Source organism: Aristolochia californica, unplaced genomic scaffold (genome assembly GCF_029961685.1).
Source record: "Aristolochia californica isolate CCGP_79_NKW_82.1479 unplaced genomic scaffold, dmAriCali1.0.hap1 SCAF_3, whole genome shotgun sequence".
Taxonomy (NCBI): Eukaryota; Viridiplantae; Streptophyta; class Magnoliopsida; order Piperales; family Aristolochiaceae; genus Aristolochia; species Aristolochia californica.
This window is the reverse complement of record NW_027181992.1, coordinates 3,159,998-3,180,056: the sequence shown is the minus strand read 5'-3', so window position 1 is coordinate 3,180,056 and position 20,059 is coordinate 3,159,998. Positions and strand designations below refer to the sequence as shown.

The following is a 20,059-nucleotide window of genomic DNA, read 5'->3' as shown; positions in this document are numbered from 1 at the left end:
AGGAGGTCCCGTCCTGTGAATGCAGAAAGAGTGGGGGGGGGGCACCACCCCCTCCCTCTGACCTCTTTCATTGATGAAAGCTTCAATCGTATCCTTTACCCTCATAGTGTCTTCTTTCTTCAGCCTCGGAACACGGTATGAAACTGAAAATGCATCACAAATACCAAGTGATTCCAGGACATCCACCTCACTGGTAGTTTCAATCACTAGAATACTTTTACCCTGAAAACTAAGTGAAATATCAAACCATCATATATCTTCCATCCAATGATCTGAATAAGGTTTCAGTGAAAATATCAGGGTTAGGCAACAAACATGCTGCACACAAGATAATACAGAAGTGTAACTCAAGTAACTACATTTAAACAATTTATGTACAAATGATTAGACATAAAAAAAATTATTTAGCTTTTGGTGCATAAGATCCAAGTAGAAGCTGCCAGATCAGTCCCTTGAGATTGGGATATATGAATCTTTCCGTGTGTACACACTTATTCTGAATTCTCACCCATCCCAGTATGGACCCATCAAAAATTTATATGACACACATAAAGAAAATAGTCAATCAATGAAGTCTTGGCCATGAGTGTTCAAGAAGAAGAGAATTCGATTCTAAAACAAGGAGAAAGTGCATATACGACGATAACTAGAAAGAAGAACAAACAAACCATTAAGTGGATGAAGAGATGACATCGATCCATAATATGCTTAACAAAACCACCACTCTAAGGTAATTTTGTGAACAGTTGGTCCTCCACAAAAACCCTCTAAAATCCATTAGAACTTCGTATGTTTCTAATTGGGGTGACATCGAGTCGAGCTAAGTTCAAACCTGCATATGTTTGACCTTGGTTTGTTCTAATACTTCAAACTCGAGTCTAAAATTGGAATCGAGCTTTAACCTATATTTAAAACTATAAAAATAAAAAAAATTAAAAATAAATAAAGAGACTATTGTGAATAACTTAGTACCATCGAATTGCAAGTTATCCCAGAGAAGTCCAAGACTTTGCAATGGAGCATACTAATGTATAATAACCAGCTTAATAGACCTAAAAGAAAAAGCAAATACCTCCATCAATAATATTTATTCCATTGGCAAACAACAACATTAAATGTTGATGGACCCCAAAAGGGTTGAACTATTGATCGTCTTTGAGGTTTGAGGTAAATAAGAGTAATTATCAACCAACTAAAGAGGAAATCGACGAAAGCAATTAGCATAAAAGATATTTTTATAAAAAAAATTATGCTAACAAATCGGCTCATGAACTAACAAGTCAAGTTTGGTTTGTTATACTTAACAAATCTTATTTCAAGTTTGAACTCGAGCCAAACATAAGTAAAAACTAAATTGAACCTCAAATGTTTTGCGACACAGTTTGGCTTGGTGCCACCCCTATTTCTAACCCCAACTAAAATCTAAATTAGCTATCATAATATTTCAATAATTGAACTCTTTTCTACCGGGGGCTGGGTTTTTTAGATTCTCTTAACTTTGGTTTGGATTACAGGTCACCATCTCTAGCCTTAACAGATCCGTAATCACAAAGCTGGCAGGCCGAGGTCTTTTATGGATGGTCCAAGACTAGCAAGTGTGCCCGGCCATCAAAGCTCACCCAATAGATTAGATACGGGATGCGAAGTGCAAACCCAACATGGCATATCGATCATAGCATGCGTCGCCAACTGAGGGGACCAAAGGCAGAACTTTGTGAACCAGTGGCAGTGGTGGAGGACATGTAGGTAAAGTGGGAGGAATTCGGATGAAACATGGACTGGTTAATTGTTCCGTTTACGCAGAGAAAAAAGAGTGCAAGTTGATGTCACCAAATGCAATTGCGGAAACTTCGATCAGGACAGAGATTGGGTAAGATAGATACGAAACTGGGTGGCGCATTTATTCGAACATGTGATGGATCACTGTAGTATTTTGGTTCCTTCTGAAGAGAGATAGAGGCAGAAGATTTGGTTCCTGCTTGAAAACAATACCTGCTTTTTGGTTGGGTTTGTTTTCTGAGATTCTGAGATGCGATGACACATGGGAATTAAAGCAGGCAGGCGGATGAGTGAACTTGACTCCAACAAAAGCCGTGTGAGTGTAACTTGCAGAAGGAGACTGAAACGGTTCTGATCAACTTACGTTTCAACAACATCTTGTTCTAACTAGGAAAAAAAAAAAAAAACTCTCCAGTATAAATGATGGGTTTGCAACCTAAAAGAAGATTAGATTAAGCCCAGAACGACCATAAAATGAGAGTAACAACGCCCGGTCGCGATCGAAACCTACCCCAAGCCTCATCTATCAATACTCTAAGAGTAGTTGCGTGGAGTCCTTCAGTCTTCCATGGCAGATTTGCTGAGACGAAAAAAGAAAAAAGAAAAAAAAGAGTAAGATCTCCTGCTGAAACGAAACAAAAACGAGAGCACCGAGACGGATAATCTAATTGGTTTACGTAAGTGGGGTTTATTAGGTTAGATTGGTGGACACAAACGAAACAAAGAAGATTTACAGGCTATATGAACTGCAATGTGAATAAACCAATCTAAAAAATCTGCACTCCTGCTGAAATCTTCAGTTTCATATCCTAATATCAATTATCGAACTGTGATCAATAGTGATTGTGACATTGAGGTGACTGACACAATTATACAAGGGTAAAGATACTCGACATCTTCAAATAGCAGTCGAATATGTTCTTCTCGATTGGTGCAGAACGCCACGTACTGCAAACAGTCAAGTACAACGTAACAATGGTTTTTAATTTTCGTTTTCCCCCTTGTTATCATAATATTGGCCGATGATCTTCCGGACAAACTCTCTCAGACCCATACGAGTAGCCGAGTATGCAAATATTATCGATGATTTCAACACAGCTTTTCTTTATATTTATATGGCTGCTTACATTGTTATAATAATCGACATCTAAGCAGTAGAAGGGTAAGGCAAGTAGCTGCCACAGTTCTCGATGGCCGCCGTCCGTCACGGCCGAGGAGACGAACCAGAGTTCCAGATTCTTGAGTCGCATCGCTTTCGACTGTGCGCGGTGACGCGGAGTCATTTTTAAAGGATGCAGATTATCCTGATACTCTGCAGCGAATAAGAGACTGAAAATGAGGGATCAGAGTCGTATAAAATTGAGGGCTGCAGCGAAATCAGTAAACCTCCGTACAGACACGAAAACGAATCATATCCAGAATGTGGAGAAGAAGGAGACGAGTTGAAAGCGAGGTCCGCAGTCTGGAGCTACCAATTTTGGGTCAACTCGCCGAGTTGAAACGATTCTTGGAGCGAAGTTTAGGTGGGGTAGGAATAAAGGAATTCGGCGCATGCGCAACTTGATGTCATCTCATAATTAACTTTTAATTTCATACTTTAATCCAATAAAAGTAATCAATGAGGGCCCTACATTATTAAAAACCCACTAATTATACATTTCAAATGACGAAACTGAAAGCCATTGGAGATATTTATAAAAATAAAAATCTCAACTCCAAGTGAGAAAACGACCATATAAAATGACCAAAAGGTGGGCGCGTTGGGTTTTCTTAAAGATGTTTCGGCGGAGAGTGAGACGTTTACGAGACCGAGTCCGGTTTTCTGTTTCATACATAAAAAAGGGGTCTTTTTCGTGTCGCTTTTAAAGTTTCAACTTCCTTCATCGTCCACTCGCGTGCCGGTTGGGTGGGTGAAGGTCAAGAGTCTAGAATGGAGACTCGCAACCTTTCCGGGGAGCGTGACTTTCCGTGCGTTTTACCGAACATTCGGACCCTTCGCCCTTCCGGAGGACCCATCGGCGTCTCTTTACATCGTCGGAGGTCGTCCACAGCGAACGCGAGGTCACCCACGAGTTGGCCATATCTAAGATGGACGGATTAGGCAGACGTAATCGGTAAATAAATATAAATATCGAGGGATCTCGGATCTTCGATAAAAGCGAACGACAAAAGGATCCGAGACAGGGCTGCTCCGGGGACGGGATTCTTCTGCACGAGCTGGCCGAGGCCGTACACTCCAAAGTCCCCTATGAAGTGGCGGTGGGGCCTACACGTAGGAAGCTATTGGAGAAATCAATGTGACCTGGACTTAATAACAGTGGACTCTTCGGTGAGGACGACACGTGGCGGTTAAATCGAGGCATACACGGTTCTAGACCGACCATTCAGCGGCTACCTATTGTGTAGACGGTCGCGTGTACGTGATTCTTACGAGTCAAAACCACTGGTTGTCGCGTTGTGCGATAATATCGTCGAACGGTAGGCCTACCGTACTGACTACGGAACCGATTTATCGCGGTGTGAGAATCTCTCTAGTCGTCTCGATTCACGAGAATGGTAGGTGATGCCAGTCCAGATGATCGTCACCCTTCACTGAACTTGGCCCAAAGAGACATGTCATGTGGGAACCACTCTCCACTAGTTGGACTTCTGTGGGAGCCTGCAGTCAGTCTTCCCCCATCCCTCTTTAAAAAATCAAATTAACCCCTTCAAAAACTTTTTGGTTTTGTCATGAGACCCGGTTGGGTTTGTGAAATATTGGTTCAGAATTTATCCCCGAGGCGGCCGGTTTGGAGTCCGACATGGAGCTTAATCGGTTATGATTTGCAATGTCGCCCGCGAGGCACGATATGGCCTCAAACGGAGGAATCCCGCAGTTCCGGGGAATCCTTAGATTCAATCCACGTGAAAACACGTCTTGCGATATTTTGTCTCATTCAATCACGCGGAGGCGAATTTCTCGTATACACGACCGTACAGTTAACCTGTCTCTGGGGTATCCAATTTAATATTTTTAACTTTTCCTGAAATCGGCGATTTCCGTTTCCATTTTTCTGCGGAAGCAAGGGCCGAAAAATTAATTATAAATTGTCAACCAATAATTTGGAGCTAAACTAATATCTTTCTATACTCTGCAAACACGGACTGGCTATAAAAACCTTGTCAGGGCTGCCCGCTTATGCATCTGTATCGTCGTCGGGACCTCTGCCGGAATCTTCTCTCCGTGTTTTGAGTTTTTCTTACTTCCGGCATCATGTCTCTACTCAACGATCTCGTCAACCTCAACCTTTCGGATTCCACAGAGAAAGTCATTGCTGAGTATATATGGTAAGAAATTTGATTTGATTCTTCCTGTTGTTCTTTTTAGTCTGTTTTTTGGATCTGAGATTGTATCGTTCTGGTTAACCTTTTTGGTTGCGCGTTCGTATTTCCTTTTTTTTTTTTTTTTTTTTTTTTTTTTGTTATGATCTTCAGGTTGTTTTTCTGAAGTCATTGCTGTTCATTTCTTGGACTACTCTGGCTATGAACATGATCTCTATTTTTTTTTTCTTTTGCATACTGACTTTCGGATTGTTCTGCATACAGTGACCGTTGTTATTTGTTGTCCGTCTTATTTGATTGTTGACATCCTCTGTTTTAGTTATTAGTTTTCATTTTTCATGTCTTTGTTATTATTGAAGTTTTTCCTTATTAATGGTTGTGTCGATCGATCTTCTCTGCACTTGCTTCTTCAGTTGATTCGGCTTTTTAATAAATCTTTAGCTTTTTTCGTGTTTGATCTTCCTTGATAGATTATAGAACTTCTTTCGGTTGTCGTTTCGTTGATGATCCTTTACTTGTTAGTTTTTATGTTCTCATACTCTGCTCTTTTATAGGATTGGTGGATCTGGTTTGGACCTCAGAAGCAAAGGCCGGGTATCGATCTTTTCCTTTCTCTACCTGTCTAATATCTGGTCGATTAGGTTACTCTGAAGTTTCACTATTCGTTGTTTCACTTGTTTTGATCTGAACAGACTCTTGCTGGCCCTGTGAGCGATCCCCAAAAGCTACCGAAGTGGAATTATGACGGATCAAGCACGGGTCAAGCTCCTGGAGAAGATAGTGAAGTTATTTTATAGTGAGTTCCCATCTTAATACCTATTATCTATTTTTAAGCATTTATTTATAACGTATTTACTTAACTGATTTTTTTAAAAAAAAATTTGTTAATTTTTGTATCTCTGCAGTCCACAGGCCATTTTCAAGGATCCCTTTAGAAAGGGCAACAACATTCTGGTAAGCAGTTTCTCTATTAGGAAATTATGATTAACCTTTTTCTTTTATTCAAATCAGAACTACGGTTACTCTGTCACAAACGCTAAAAATAGGAATTTCCATACAGTTGCTCTCCCTTTAATCTGTTTCTTTCACGCGTTAATATATATAACTTTGAACAGCGATACTCTGCAGCCAGAAAATATCACCTCGTCAGTGAACCTAAGTAATATCGATTAGAAAAAGGAATAATTTTTACCTTTTGCTCTTGTCTATAAATAATCTTGGTATTGTAGGTTATGTGTGATGCTTATACCCCTGCTGGCGAGCCCATTCCAACAAACAAAAGACACAGTGCTGCAAAAATCTTCAGCCATCCCGATGTTGTTGCTGAAGAGACCTGGTGATTTTCTAGTCCGGCGAGGTGCATTTGAAGTTTCTTGTTCTGCATGAAAAATATGATTTTTATTATTTGCTCCTCCTTCGATAGGTACGGGATTGAGCAGGAGTACACACTTCTACAAAAGAATGTGAAGTGGCCTATAGGGTGGCCGGTTGGTGGGTACCCTGGTCCTCAGGTAATGCACATCAGACTGAGTCTTGTTGGTTGACCTCTGCACTTTTGAATTGGTTGTGCGTGTTTCTTCCACAGTGTCAGCTCATTGCGTCGTTTGTTAATCATGACAAACCTTCTTGGTCATGATAAGAGCTGATCCTGTTCATTCATTCTTACCTGTTTATTATGCCATTTGTAAGTCGTGACAAAAGCTTCTGGTCATGATAAGAGACAGAATTAGTGCCTTGTTTCCTTGTTTGTTCATAATGCCAGTTGTAATCCGCTCGATCATGATAAGAGACTGTCATTCTTATCTTTAAACTTATGACTATTTATCTCGCCATCTGTGTGCGTCTGGGTTTCGTGGTACTATGCCATTTTTTTTTCACGATTTTCCCAGTATGTATCCTCAACAGTTCCATGAGTTAATAAATTCTCCCCCCTGCACTGTTGTAAACCTGGGTACCATTGGAGAGTGGGATGGGACTTCAAGTTGCCTGTGTTTGATTTCACTTAATTTAGTTTTAGGCTGATATATGAAATTTTGGATTTCAGGGTCCATACTATTGTGGTGCGGGTGCTGATAAAGCATTTGGGCGTGACATTGTTGACGCCCATTATAAAGCCTGTCTGTATGCTGGCATCAACATCAGCGGCATCAATGGAGAAGTTATGCCCGGCCAGGTGAAACCATTTGCACCTTGTTGGCTATGTTATATTTCTAGTAGTCTTTGTCCCTTCATTTAGTTAATTATATTCTATTCTGTTTTTGAAATTGCTTCTGATGCAGTGGGAATTCCAAGTTGGTCCGGCCGTTGGCATCTCTGCAGGGGATGAATTATGGGTTGCTCGTTATATCCTTGAGGTAATTGCAGTCTTCGACTCTTTGGTGATATCTATTGTTTAATTTTCATAATTTTACTTGTTATTTTAGCTCCAGGGGAGACATCTATTAGAGTTTAGAGGGCTTGAAAAAAAACATAATATATTCGTGTGATCAGAATTTCTAGTGTATATACTTGCAATAGGGCTGGTCCCCTTTAATAACAAGAAAAATGCAAAAAGCTCCGGTTAAATAGAGAAATATGATTGGAGGGGATCACCCAATGCTACTTCTTATGTACTGGCAGATCCTTCTCTTAATTTGTTATTTTATGTTTTTATAATATTGTTTTCTTCTCTTCTTAAACAGAGGATAACGGAGATTGCTGATGTTGTCCTCTCCTTTGATCCAAAGCCAATTCAGGTTAGACCACAAATGAGTATCAGGATTGTAGCTACTAAAATATAAATGTTCATTTTGATTTTTTTCGATAGCTTTTTCTTTAATGTTCTAAGCGCTTGTTCTGGTTTTTAATAATTTAAATTCTGCAGTGGAGATTTTCATTGCTTTTAACCTCTACTTTGGAAATTTTTATGTGTTACCAGGGTGACTGGAATGGTGCTGGTGCTCACACAAACTACAGGTAATTGAAGTCCATGCGATGCAAAGGAATGATTGCTGGTTTCACATCTCAGTTTCTTTTTTCACCACCCTGAGGCTTTTTGTCATGTATGTTTCAGCACCAAATCAATGCGAAATGAGGGAGGCTTTGAGGTTATCAAGAAGGCAATTGAGAAACTTGGGTTGAAGCACAAAGAGCACATTTCTGCCTACGGTGAGGGGAATGAACGCCGCCTTACTGGACGACACGAAACTGCCGACATCAATACGTTCTTATGGGTAAAATTTTAGTTTAACCGTCGAGTAAAGAGATCAGAATGTTTCATTAAAGGTAACAAGATCATCACATTGTAACCTGTTCTGGCGAATTTCAGGGTGTTGCAAACAGAGGCGCCTCCATTCGAGTTGGTCGGGACACAGAGAAAGCAGGCAAAGGTGAGAAACTATCCAATATTCAATAGTGCCTTCAAACATTTTTCTGAACATCCATGTTAAATAAAATTGAACAAATTGGGTTCATTCTCTTGTGCAGGTTATTTTGAAGACAGGAGGCCTGCTTCGAACATGGACCCCTATGTAGTCACCTCCATGATTGCTGAGACTACCATTCTCTGGAAGCCATGAGTCGATCACAATACTCGCCCCTACTTTCAGGTTCCTTCATCGGATCATCTGGAGTGATGGTAGCAGCTATATTTTGTGGGGTTTTGTTCCCTTCCTGTCTGTCGTCTAGGATTTTGAGGTTGGCAGACATTGCCCCTGTTCAATAACATAGTAATAAAACTAATGATACAAAAAGCTTCATGTCGGGTTGCTCTTTCTTCGTCACATGCAGCCGGTTCAGCTTTTTGTGTCACATTGCAGTGTCTGATGAATTATTGTGCACATTTTGCCTCTTTTTTCAATTGGAAAGTGCTGAGATTATGCTGGAATCTCCTCCTTTATAACTTTAATTGGCCTTTTCTTTAAGAAACCGAAAGTACAGGCTACTGCAGATGATATTCCCGTTATCAAGCTTCTACAATATAATATTGCCCTTTTTCTGAATAATCAGTCTCTCTCCTGCCCATCTGATGGGATGCTGTTTCGTGGTTTTTGAGCTTTGTAAGCATATGCAAAACATAGGTTATTCAAGAACGACTTTCTGGAATCTGGATCACACATTGCTCTACCTGGCTTGTCGTTTCTGCTTTTCGCCGGTCCATTTTACAACCCGCTAGTTTTTTCTGTTACACCCATCAACTTCTGTCAAGGTCTCACTTTCAGGCGAATTCCTCTATGCCTCGGTCCTGTCTTTATCAACGTCTGTCAAGTTCTTACCTGATATAAGTAAAGGCTGTTGGTATTTTGATTATCTGATTACTAGCATAAGAGGAAGGCTAAATCTTGTAATTTTCAATCCCTTCTTCCAGAAGAGAATGAAATAACCCTCCTTATATGAAGGATTAAAGATTACACATAACTAAACTATTTGTGCCAAATGAGCTCGTCAGTGACATGCTTTAGGAGATCTCTCCATGAAATATACGAGTTTTCTCTCTAAATGTCTGTTTGGAGATTTTGTTCGCCACTTCCCCTTGTTAGATTGATTAAAAAGGAAAGTTACAATAAATCAATGCACTTCCTTACGCTTATTCTTATCCAAACTTTTTGGACCGAGGACACTGGAAGGAACGAATGGAGGGTATCTCTCAATTCGTTTCCATTGATGATAACTGGGAAAAATTATCACACTAGTACCCTGAACAAAATGTTCAGACGATCTCCATTGGCGTCGCGAGAGGATTTGTTACAATGGTGGGCGTATCAGAAGACTGAGTGTTGAACTCATCTTGTGTAATTGCTTAGAGGCCCCTTCGCCCCAAGTCCGGCATCTGAGCAAGAAAATCAACTTTTGACTCGAATTTAATAACGGTCAGGTCAGGTCCCAAGTTGCTGAACCCCTTCCATACAATCAACAATACAACCTAATTATCAACTCTCAGAGCTACCCAATGCAGACTCAGAAAACTAGTGTCCAAATATTGCATCTCGTAAACAATTTGTCAATAAAGACGTGAAGAGTCACTGGGATACAAAGAGAATGCAAATTTGAAAAAAGGAGATGTCCTGATTAAGCTACACCAAGTTTTTCACATATTGATCAAGAGATGTACTGAACAGTTCACACCTGAAACAAAATTCACAAAAACAGAATTAGCCAGTGATTGTCTTGAGAAACATGTCATTAGCCAGTGAAGATTCTGAAAAAATGAAGGCTCTTATTAGATTCAATTTCGACAAACAAGGTGCAAACCATCGACAGTAGAGAGATCTGTGCTGGCCGTCTCAGTTGAATTTTAGTTGATACTTGATATTAGTAACAGTCCATGATGAATTCATTTGCTACATGCGGGCACTAATAATTTAGTTATTTGAATTTTTCAAAACCAAGACCAATTAACTCATGCTGTTTCTGGATATCTATAGTATTAGTTAGAAGACAAAAAAGTAAAACAATTACCTAATGGGAGTTCCCGGAGAATAGAGAGGATTCTTCACAACATATTCCACATAGAGGTTGTAGATATACCTCAGGGATTCCCTAAGATCGCCCATTTTGGGATGAGTAACCAGAATAATCTGCACCAAAAAGGAACATTTAAGCATTATACAGAAACATACATGAGCCGCTGGTAATAGATTTTAAAAAACCACTAATATGCAAGATTTTGAGTTGGAGCTGCACACCCTACTGACCTTTATCCCTGAAGGACTTTCCATGAAACTTAGCTTGTATGTATTGGTGCAGAAACTATGAAAGGAACAACCCTGGCCAGGTAACTGGGGCATCCCAAGATTTCCTTTATCAACACTGTCAAAGGATTAAGAGAACAAATGATGAATGCCACTTTTCTAACAAGGAACATGTAATGTTTGCATGGAACTTTCTCAAACATTCTGTAGGAGAAAAAACAAAACATTGTAAATGATACTTAGGACAAAAGGACCGTGGACTGCCCTACTTTTATCCACGTAACAACAATTGACATTATTCTTCTTTGAATGCTATTTTCTAATTGATAACAATTAGAATATCTAAGCCTTGTCTTTGTAGCAGTAAGCATTACTGGGAAACAACAGGGCACATTTCGAGGATAGATTCAAAGTGTCTGTGTCAGTTTTTTTTTTTTTTTAAATAGTGAAGGATTTTATGACTTGAGAAAAATAATGAATTTACAAGAGAAAAATAATAGAATTGCAAGAGGCTCATGAGCGTACAAAGGGAAGGATGCTCCCAAAACAAGAGAGCAGCACTGCACCATTTCTTTAGCTGATACATCAGCTATGGAGTTTGTGGCCCTTAAAATGTGCTTCCAGGGAACAACATAAGCCTACAAATGTCCATAATTTCCTCTTGTATATATCTGAACCTCCAGGGAGGCTTAGAACTTCCTTTCATCCAGTTGATCACTATGGACGAATCACCGTCTACTACCAAAGGAGCAGATTTTTTTCAAAGAATAGCTTGCAGCCTGGTTTTAGTGCCTGACTTCTGCCTCCAGTGTTTCTTTTTTCTTTTTTATCATTTGTTATTAAAAACAAAGTTTCCTGAAGTTTCTACAAGTGTGATCAGTTCGATACAACACCTTCGATCAACAAAGCAAACTGTAATCAAGGAGCAATTATCATTTGTTTTTCCCTCTGATCTGTTGAATGATATAATGAACAACAAGGAGACAAGAAGGTATGGTACCTAACAGGATCCATTTTGGCGGTGAGAGATTTCAGGGAGAAGAGGAGTCCAAACATGAGCTTATGGTCTTGTTGAGCATTTAGGGTCTTCAGAGGACGGTTCCACTCCTTGTAGAGAAGGCAGACCCCACTCCTGTTGAAGATGTACAACATGTTTGTCTTGTTCCCAACTGTTGAAGGAGTTGGTGGAGATGGACTGATGATCTCTGTCCCTCCAAAGAACTGCATTTTCGCTCTGACAATCCAGGGAGGACAATCTTTCCTTCTTCGATGACTTCAAGAATGTCTAATTGAGTAAACAAAAAGGTGATGAATTTAATTCCTTTCTTTTTGGCATTGTTTGCAATGGTTAGCACAAAAGAAAAGCTTAGCTGTTCCTCGATCAACCTTTAAAGAGTCAAATTCCCTTACATAAACTACCAACCACCCACAAGTAATTAAGAACATCAGAGGAAAAAAAAAGAGGAAGAAAATATTGGGCCCCACTGACAAATAAACAAAAGAAAATGTCCTTCCATGTTGATGTGGGACTGAAAAGAAAAAGAACGACAAAGAAATTCTCACTCCGTTTCATGAAAGAACAAGAATCAGAAATAATATGACTGCAATACAACTAATAGGACCTCAGATTCATCAAAGAAACCACAAATCACCAATAACGACTAAGTAGTAACTACTAAATGCAACATCATGCCTTCAAGCAACCATGAATATGAAACAGAATAACAAGAAATATAGGATTTGACTGTTCAGGACATTTTTCAGCCAGTGGAATCCATGTAGTACTTAAGTGCATGATAGAGGAATATACAACAAACACTTTGCTTGCATATTGGATCTGGTAGGACATGCAGAACAAGATGAGGAGGCATATGAGATCAGTAAGCAAAATCCAGTAGGGCCAAAAGGCCAAACGAAGCTATTAAAGAGTATTAATGTTAGCGTTAGATGCTGGCAGGCTATTCCATTGAAAATTTTGGTTACTGTAGTCGCTTGTTCACAGTGGTTGGTAGGCAGGCTAGATGTTATGTTCTCTTCTCAAAAATCTAGGCCAAAGCTGGTAGATAGGATGCAGTTACCTCAGTGCATCACAAAAAATCAAGGATTCAAGAAAATCCCTAACAGTAGTAATGTTGAGCCAGACATTAGGGCTTATACCTTTCTTTACCTATTTCTGAGGGAGCTGGAAGTAAAAAGTTATTTCTAACTTCAGCTGGTTACTTTAGGATAACTTCTACACCCTCTTAGCATAGTATGTGTTTTCTCTTAAATCCAATAGGGGTATATAAATTTTCTCCAGAAATGCACTTCAAAATACCATCTCCCTATCCATATCAGAAAATGAAGAAAATAACACTGTCTCTGTTAGCTTACATATTATTTTTCTAAATATTCCGCTCCATATGCTTGGTTTTCTTAAGAGCTTGATGTCGTTTTTAGTCTCAGTCATTTAGGCATTAGTGGTAATCTTGTGGCTTCCTTGATGAACCTAAGAACTTAGTAGTTGTGATTCAGTCATATTCTTTCTGATTTTTATTCTTTCATGAAATCAAGTGAGAACTTCAGTACCAACTTTAACATTTGTTTAATTGGCTGTCCCAGTGTTATGGAGCTCCCAAAAACTAAAGTCCAGGTTTTCGTACACTAGTGATACGCAGTCAGAAGTGCTACTGATGGAGTCGGACGCAGCGGGGCCAAATATGGGTGCACTGGAAACACCTTAAAGAAGAGCTTTCTAAAATGATACGGCAACTCTAAGTATTCAGAAAGCTCACCCGGGGACAGCAACACCATCACAAGGCCCATAAACGTGAATCTCATGAAAAACAGCCGCAGCTGCAGTAGCTGGGGTGCTGGGGCACACGGATGAGCAGCAGCGCGTTGCAGGGCACGTAGCAAGGCGAGCGGCTGCACTCACGCAGCCAACAGCCCAGCAGCTGGCTGGCTGGCTGTTTCTTTTGAAATTTTAAATTTGAAGTTCTACCTATCCAAAAGGGATTGGGATTGGGTTGTTTGAGACAAATAAAGGCGCATGGATATTGCTCATTTGAATTTTAATTTGAATAAAAGAGGATTTGCCTCACTTATGTGACGAATTCTCATAGGATAATATAAGATAAGGGATAAGGGAGGTTTATCCTCAATTTGCCTATAAATAGGCCTTGAAACCTGATGTATTCATCTCAATTTTCGTGCAAAGAACACCTCATTACTGTCAAAGCTCAGTTCTTTTCATTTTGGCTTAGTTTCTTCTTGAAAGAAAAGCTTACTAGCGTACTTTTCACCCAAAGTAAGTTAGACCGCATGCTGAAGGATTAGGATCAATCTTTGCTTGATCTAGCGGCATGACAACTGGGCATATATCACATCTCTACTTTTCGACTGCTTTATATTCCTACAAGACAGTATATATGTTGTGGCCTCAATATATTGAGGCCACAACATACCTCGCACTGGGTTACAAATCTGTCATACTTCCAATTTTTGCCATTGCAGTAGCCATCTAAGTAAGTTTCAGTCTTGCTGCCATATATGGACTTTCTGTGGCGGTTTTGGGAATGTTTAGCAGAATTGCAACAGGGCTTGCGCTTGATGCCTATGGACCTATTAGTGATAATGCCGGTGGTCTAGCCGAGATGGCAGGGATGAGTCACAAAATTTGGGTAAAAACAGATGCTCTTAATGCAGCTGGGAACACCACAGCAGCCATTGGCAAAGGTTTTGCTATTGGGTCCGCTGCTCTCTTCTCTCTTGCTCTATTTGGTGCCTTTGTAAGCCGAGCTGGAATTAAGACTGTTGATGTGTTAACGCCCAAGGTCTTTATTGGACTAATTGTTGGAGCTATGCTTCACTACTGGTTCTCTGCCATGACCATGAAGAATGTGGGAAGTGCAGCCCTGAAGAGGGTGGACGAAGTTAGAAGGCAGTTTAACACAATCCCAGGACTGAGGGAGGGAAGAGCCAAGCCTGACTATGCCACTTGTGTCAAGCTTTCTCCCAATGCTTCACTGAATGAGATGATCCCCCCTGGTACACTTGTAACTCTCCCTCCATTGATTGCTGGAACCTTCTTTGGAGTAGAAATTCTAGCTGGGGTACTTGCCGTTGCCATCTCTGCTTCTAACACTGGCGGTGCTTGGGATAATGCTAAGAAGTACATAGAGGCTGGTGCCTTTGAGCATGCAATGTCAGTGGGCCCAACGGGTTCGGACTGCCACAACGCTGCAGTGATCGGTGACCCAACCAGTGACCCCTTGAAGGACACTTCCGGACCATCTCTCAACATCTTGATCTAGCTCATGGCAGTGGAGCAAAAACAAAACTTTTACTTTTCGGGTGGAACATGCGGCCAATGGGGAAACTCAGAGGAGAGTTTAGGATACTGCAAACTCTCCGTCCGTGGTGCTACATTGGAGCGCTTACACCGATTGTGTCGTCTAGTGGGCAGACAAAGATGCCGCAGCTGCTACTTGGGGTGATGTGGATACATTTCGGCAAGCATACCCTACCTTCGAGCTTGATGACAAACTCTTTTTCCAGGGGGGGGAGTAATGTTGTGGCCTCAATAGCAGGGTGAGTCCTTCAGAGGCGCCATGGCTGAGCCCTTAGGGAGTTATTTGCTTTCAATTTATTAGTAGTGTAGCCACAAGGGCATATTTGTAACTTCCTCATCTTTTAACTCTGGTGTACCCTATTTAGAGGGAAAATGGAATGGGAAAAGGAAGTCTGATTTTAGGTTAAACACGGGATTGGGAGTTCTCCTTAAGGAGCTCTAGGGTGTGCATTCTCCTCAACGAACCTAGGGTTACAGGTTCCCTTACAAATCTTATTCTATCTCTTTTCATGTTTCCGAAATCAAAAGTGACATTGACAGAGAAGAAATCGTGCTCTAAACATTGGATTATCCTTCTCAGTGTCGTGTTACAAGATCCATGACCCGGGACCATAACAATATACCTTTGAGAAAACTTATTCATCCAAATTGGTAAATGTAGCAAGTATACATTTCTATTCGTCGTTTACTTAACCTTTATGTACCTCTACAATACTATACTAGTCATGACTCTCTCTATATGGGATCTTAATCAAAGCATAGGTTCAAACAAGCCATCACACCTTGATATTTTTTTTTTCACGTCTTCGAGCAGTTTTTCAATTGATCAACTGTCTTTTTATTTACAAACTCATTAAAATAGACTCCAATATAGAGAAACTATTGTGCTTCCCCCCACTTTGTTACCCAAGTTGATTTTCTCGATAAGCAAATTGAGTATTTGATTGCCTTCATTGTTGGTCCTGATCCATATGATAGATTCTTCTAGAACCTTCTTCCATGATACTTTTTCCAAAGGTTAGGGTACTCAAACTCGGACATGATTCGGTCCTAGGGAAATCTGGGTTGGATTGTCCAAAAAGTTTAGGCTTTTCAAGTCCAAAAGCTGCACTCGAGGCAAGTAAAGGAAAGTGACTCAAACTACAAGAATTGAGTCCAACCCCTCAATCTAACTCAACACCCTCCCAAATTTGGGTCGAGCTGGCTAGCCGTGTAATCTTGTTTTTTTTTCCTTTACTTCCTCCAGCCATCTAGAACCCATAGAAACACTTAACTTTTTAGAAAAGGAAACACTACCAACTCCATTAATCGAAGCTAAAGTATAACCTACAACAAGATTCATATAGTAGAATAACAAGAAAGATAGAAGAAGAAGGAGAGAACCCAAAAAATAACAAATAAAAAAGGAATTTATTATTCACAATGTGTCTAGAGTTGCAGCCAATTCAACTCTATGTAGTCTGCTCTCCATTATCCATTATTTAATTTCCTTAAGCAAGAGTACCTGAATTTCTATGAATAACCTAATTCGAATGTCAGCCAAAATTTACTAATGAAGAACTTCCCATCCTTTTTATGGATATAAAAGCTTCCCTTTGAGCTAAATTGCCAACAATGTGCAAAGAGACTTGTAGAGAGATCCATGAAATTACAAAACACCACCTCTGCTCCAAACAAGCAAGCAATGCCATAACAATAGTATCCATAAAATAAAACAAAAACAAGAGTGTGCTAAGCAAAAACAAACTGGTGTACTAAAACAAGTTAATCAATGCGTTGAATCAATAAACATGACATTATGCATAATGAAAATTAAAAAATCAGCAGCACCCTACAAACCCGTTGACTTGTAGAGGACTGATCTTCTTGTTTGTAGGATCAAATAGCATTATATGTACGGTATTAAATAAATATCAGATTACAGTCATGACCCAATTCTAATTACTGATTCTAATCAAACTAATCACTCTAATCTTTACCACAGCAGATAATCACTCTAATCCTGATAACCAATAACAGTAAGCACCATAAACTCTAAAAAAACTAACCACAAAATGTGCGAGCATATAAGTGATATTATACTACAAGTAATAGGTGTGATGTTAATGATTTTGTTCTACCCGTTCTTTTGAGAGGATTCTGTACCGTTTTTGCTCCTCATTCATTCATCCTATTACAAGCAGTTACTTTAATTAATGTAGGTCTAAATAAATAAAAAGGTAGATACAAATGGAATAACTGTCCAAAGTAACAAATTGCAAAGACAAAGAGAATGAACAAAGATGCATCTTAATGGCAAAACAGATCCCAATACAAACTTGATTTAGGGCCCGTTAAAAACTAAAACCCAAGATCAGAGTCGAAAGGCTCTAAATTTCTAACCTCGGATTTGAATGAGAAATGATCACATTTGCCTCCCGTTTTTCAGATGAAGAGAAAGGCTCAATTCCTGCAATCAAATATAGATAAAATCGAATAAAAGAAAAAAAACAGATAATAAAAGAAGGTTTCGAGAAAAAGAAAAATCAAAGACTACGGGAATGGGATGAGAGGAATCGGTATTTCCCACAGTGCAAACTGTTGAGACGAGAAGCCCTTGGGAAGTGCGGGGAAGAACCGGGAAGAGCACTATCGTCGGAACCGGGTTGAATTGTGGCCATAGTGACTTTTTAATGTAGAAAAAGTGAAAAACCATTCGTGGCTAAAGTTCGAAGCAACCGGACGGTCGAACCGGTTTGCCAGTTAAACGGACCAGTTCGATAAAGAAAATATTGTCATGGGGGAACTGTTTGGTGTTTAAATATAAGATACGACATATATTATTAATTGAATCTAATAAATAATTGGCAAAATAATAGATAATCAAAATGAATACTAATTAATATTATAACCATTTTATTCATATTTTATCATATTACTATATATTTTTATAATAAAAATAGTATTTAAATATTTGAAGAGTTATTTTTATTTAAAAGTTTAAAAATTTAGTAATATACTATTTTATCATTTGTGATTAAATATTTGTTTAGATCCAATAAATTCGAAATTAAATATTGCATTCATTTAAATAAATATCTATACTGTTTTTTTATTATATTCCCAAATAATATTGCATTTCATCTTAATTTTATTATTATAGCCAAATTCGTGGTTTGTGTAATTGACAGGTTTCATGGTATCTTCTAATTGACAAGTGGAATTTTCATTTGTTGTCCATTATTGAGTTTATTTTTCCTTAGTATTATTGTTATTTATTTGTGTTTGAAATCATCTTGGTATTGATTTAAAATATTCATACTTGCTTCCTATATTTTATTACCCTTTTTGTTGGGAGAAATAATGTATATGTTTTCCCCAACCTGAAGGATAAATAAATTATAAGCGTATAAGTGTTAAGTGCAAGTTAAAAAGTCGAACACTACAAAAGCCACGATTTTTCTTTTAAGCCACATAAACAATATATAAAAAAAATCATTTGTGAGTGGAAGACTAAATTTTTAATAAAATAAAATGTAAAACACAAATTATTATGAAAATTGCCTCATGCTAAAAGTATTACAATATCAACTGTCAAATACTTATTAAAAATTTTTCTATACGGTTTCTAGCCTATCTTAGTTGGAAAATCTTACTTAGAAAATTATTTTATTTTCTAATAAGAATTTTCAATTAAAAAGATGTTTCTAAAAAACACGAGGCACTAACAGTCTCTATAAACGTATTTATACTAAAAATATATTTTTAACATTTTTTGAAAAAAACACTAATAGTTTTTTTTGAAAAAAAGAAACGTATTTCTACTAAAATGTCTTTTCAATTTATTATAGAGTCTTGAGGAAGCGACAATCGTAGTTTAAGAAAGATTTTTTTTTTCACTTGCTTATGATATCGTACGTACGAAATCGTCTTCGTGCGGGGGGTTGGGAAAAATTATTTATCCCGTTAACTTAGGTTTCTTTGGTTTTTTGCCGAGACGACGCGGAGGGAAGGAGGTCTAGCGGCATCGGTGAGGACCTATCGTCGGGGATGACGACTGTGACGGAAATAGAGGCAAAGGCGGAGAGGAAAAAATAGAACCAAGTAGCGATGAAGGGGCCCGATGAGCAACTGTCAACAATGACAGAGGCGGCCACAGTAGAGGAAGGGAGGGGCTTGACGGTGACGAGGGGAGGAAGAATTCCCTTCCCCCCCCTTGTTGTGGCTCTCACTCCCCTAGTCCCGGTCCTGACTCTGAAGCCCGTTAACGAGTTGGTTTGTGAGCTTTCGAATCTAACTATGGTTCAGTGGAGCTCCGTTTTGTTAACTCAAATTAGCGTTATCTAGATATTGAGATCCAGATAAACTAAATCAAATGAAACCGACCTCGAGTAGCTTGTAAACTGGCTTGGGGTTCGCTTGATCAATTGAGCCGAGCGTCATTAGCTCGTATCTTGTTAAGAGCCAATAACAGGACAATTTACCACCTCTTCAACCGACCACGGGAAGATAAGGCAAATCCATCACGGGCAACACTTGACATCACTTAATAACCCATGCGCTTCTCATGCTTTCAGTTAACAGCAGGAGGATACATTTCTTCCACCGACTCTCCGTGACTCTTGGATATAAAATTTAAATTTTAGTAAATAATAATTTAATTTAGAAATGAAAATGCAAAAAATAAATTTAAAATTTAGTAAATAATAAATATTTAATCACATGTCAATCACCCAAGGACACCCATGTTATGTGGAGATGACTCGAGCTTAGGGATTACGCGGAAAATTTCCTGAGCCTCGTAAGAAAACAAATTCCCGGATCGGTACCAAAGCAGACAGCAAAGACTCTACGATGTTTATAGTGTCTGCTGTGACCTTATAGGTCACTTATGTATCTGTGTTCAGTGTTCACCACGCCGAAGACAAAAGCATCCCCAAAAGGCGTCAAATGGCCTTTTCCTCCGCTTTCCCACCAA

General features: G+C 39.1%; 3 protein-coding genes across 6 annotated transcripts; 2 read left to right on the top strand and 1 right to left on the bottom strand.

Moving 5' to 3' along the window:
- The first annotated feature begins 4,920 nt into the window (after positions 1 to 4,920).
- On the top strand, positions 4,921 to 8,965 carry LOC137960623 (glutamine synthetase nodule isozyme). The gene is made up of 13 exons (XM_068808287.1): positions 4,921 to 5,106; positions 5,655 to 5,694; positions 5,793 to 5,896; positions 6,006 to 6,054; positions 6,330 to 6,436; positions 6,524 to 6,611; positions 7,145 to 7,273; positions 7,380 to 7,454; positions 7,782 to 7,835; positions 8,018 to 8,055; positions 8,153 to 8,312; positions 8,408 to 8,468; positions 8,566 to 8,965. The coding sequence occupies exons 1-13, from the start codon at positions 5,033 to 5,035 to the stop codon at positions 8,655 to 8,657; spliced, it is 1,071 nt and encodes a 356-aa protein (XP_068664388.1). The 5' UTR covers positions 4,921 to 5,032; the 3' UTR covers positions 8,658 to 8,965.
- Positions 8,966 to 9,908: 943 nt separating this feature from the next.
- Positions 9,909 to 17,753, bottom strand: LOC137959916 (uncharacterized). Of its 4 annotated transcripts, none has more exons than XM_068807329.1 (7): positions 17,672 to 17,753; positions 17,485 to 17,551; positions 17,223 to 17,272; positions 11,770 to 12,054; positions 10,773 to 10,887; positions 10,537 to 10,655; positions 9,909 to 10,203 (listed from the first exon to the last, which is right to left on the bottom strand). In XM_068807329.1, the coding sequence occupies exons 4-7, from the start codon at positions 11,994 to 11,996 to the stop codon at positions 10,152 to 10,154; spliced, it is 513 nt and encodes a 170-aa protein (XP_068663430.1). In that variant the 5' UTR covers positions 11,997 to 12,054; positions 17,223 to 17,272; positions 17,485 to 17,551; positions 17,672 to 17,753; the 3' UTR covers positions 9,909 to 10,151. The 4 variants fall into 4 exon arrangements, with proteins under 4 accessions (XP_068663430.1, XP_068663432.1, XP_068663428.1 ...); XM_068807331.1 differs by having other exon boundaries at positions 17,639 to 17,741; XM_068807327.1 differs by lacking the exon at positions 17,223 to 17,272.
- LOC137958599 (pyrophosphate-energized vacuolar membrane proton pump-like) lies at positions 14,327 to 15,064 on the top strand. Its single transcript, XM_068805663.1, has one exon. It carries the CDS (start codon positions 14,327 to 14,329, stop codon positions 15,062 to 15,064), a length of 738 nt encoding a protein of 245 aa, XP_068661764.1.
- Positions 17,754 to 20,059: the final 2,306 nt, after the last annotated feature.

Excerpts from the sequence above, each read along its gene's own strand:
- LOC137959916 (XM_068807329.1), bottom strand. The coding sequence starts at position 11,996 with ATGCAGTTCTTTGGAGGGACAGAGATCATCAGTCCATCTCCACCAACT. Across the intron at positions 10,656-10,772 it reads AAAGTCCTTCAGGGATAAAG|ATTATTCTGGTTACTCATCC; the intron begins GTCAGTAGGGTG and ends TTTTTGGTGCAG. Across the intron at positions 10,204-10,536 it reads TCTCCGGGAACTCCCATTAG|GTGTGAACTGTTCAGTACAT; the intron begins GTAATTGTTTTA and ends ATTTTGTTTCAG.
- LOC137958599 (XM_068805663.1), top strand. The coding sequence starts at position 14,327 with ATGTTTAGCAGAATTGCAACAGGGCTTGCGCTTGATGCCTATGGACCT.
- LOC137960623 (XM_068808287.1), top strand. The coding sequence starts at position 5,033 with ATGTCTCTACTCAACGATCTCGTCAACCTCAACCTTTCGGATTCCACA. Across the intron at positions 6,437-6,523 it reads GTTGTTGCTGAAGAGACCTG|GTACGGGATTGAGCAGGAGT; the intron begins GTGATTTTCTAG and ends CTCCTTCGATAG. Across the intron at positions 7,455-7,781 it reads TTGCTCGTTATATCCTTGAG|AGGATAACGGAGATTGCTGA; the intron begins GTAATTGCAGTC and ends CTTCTTAAACAG.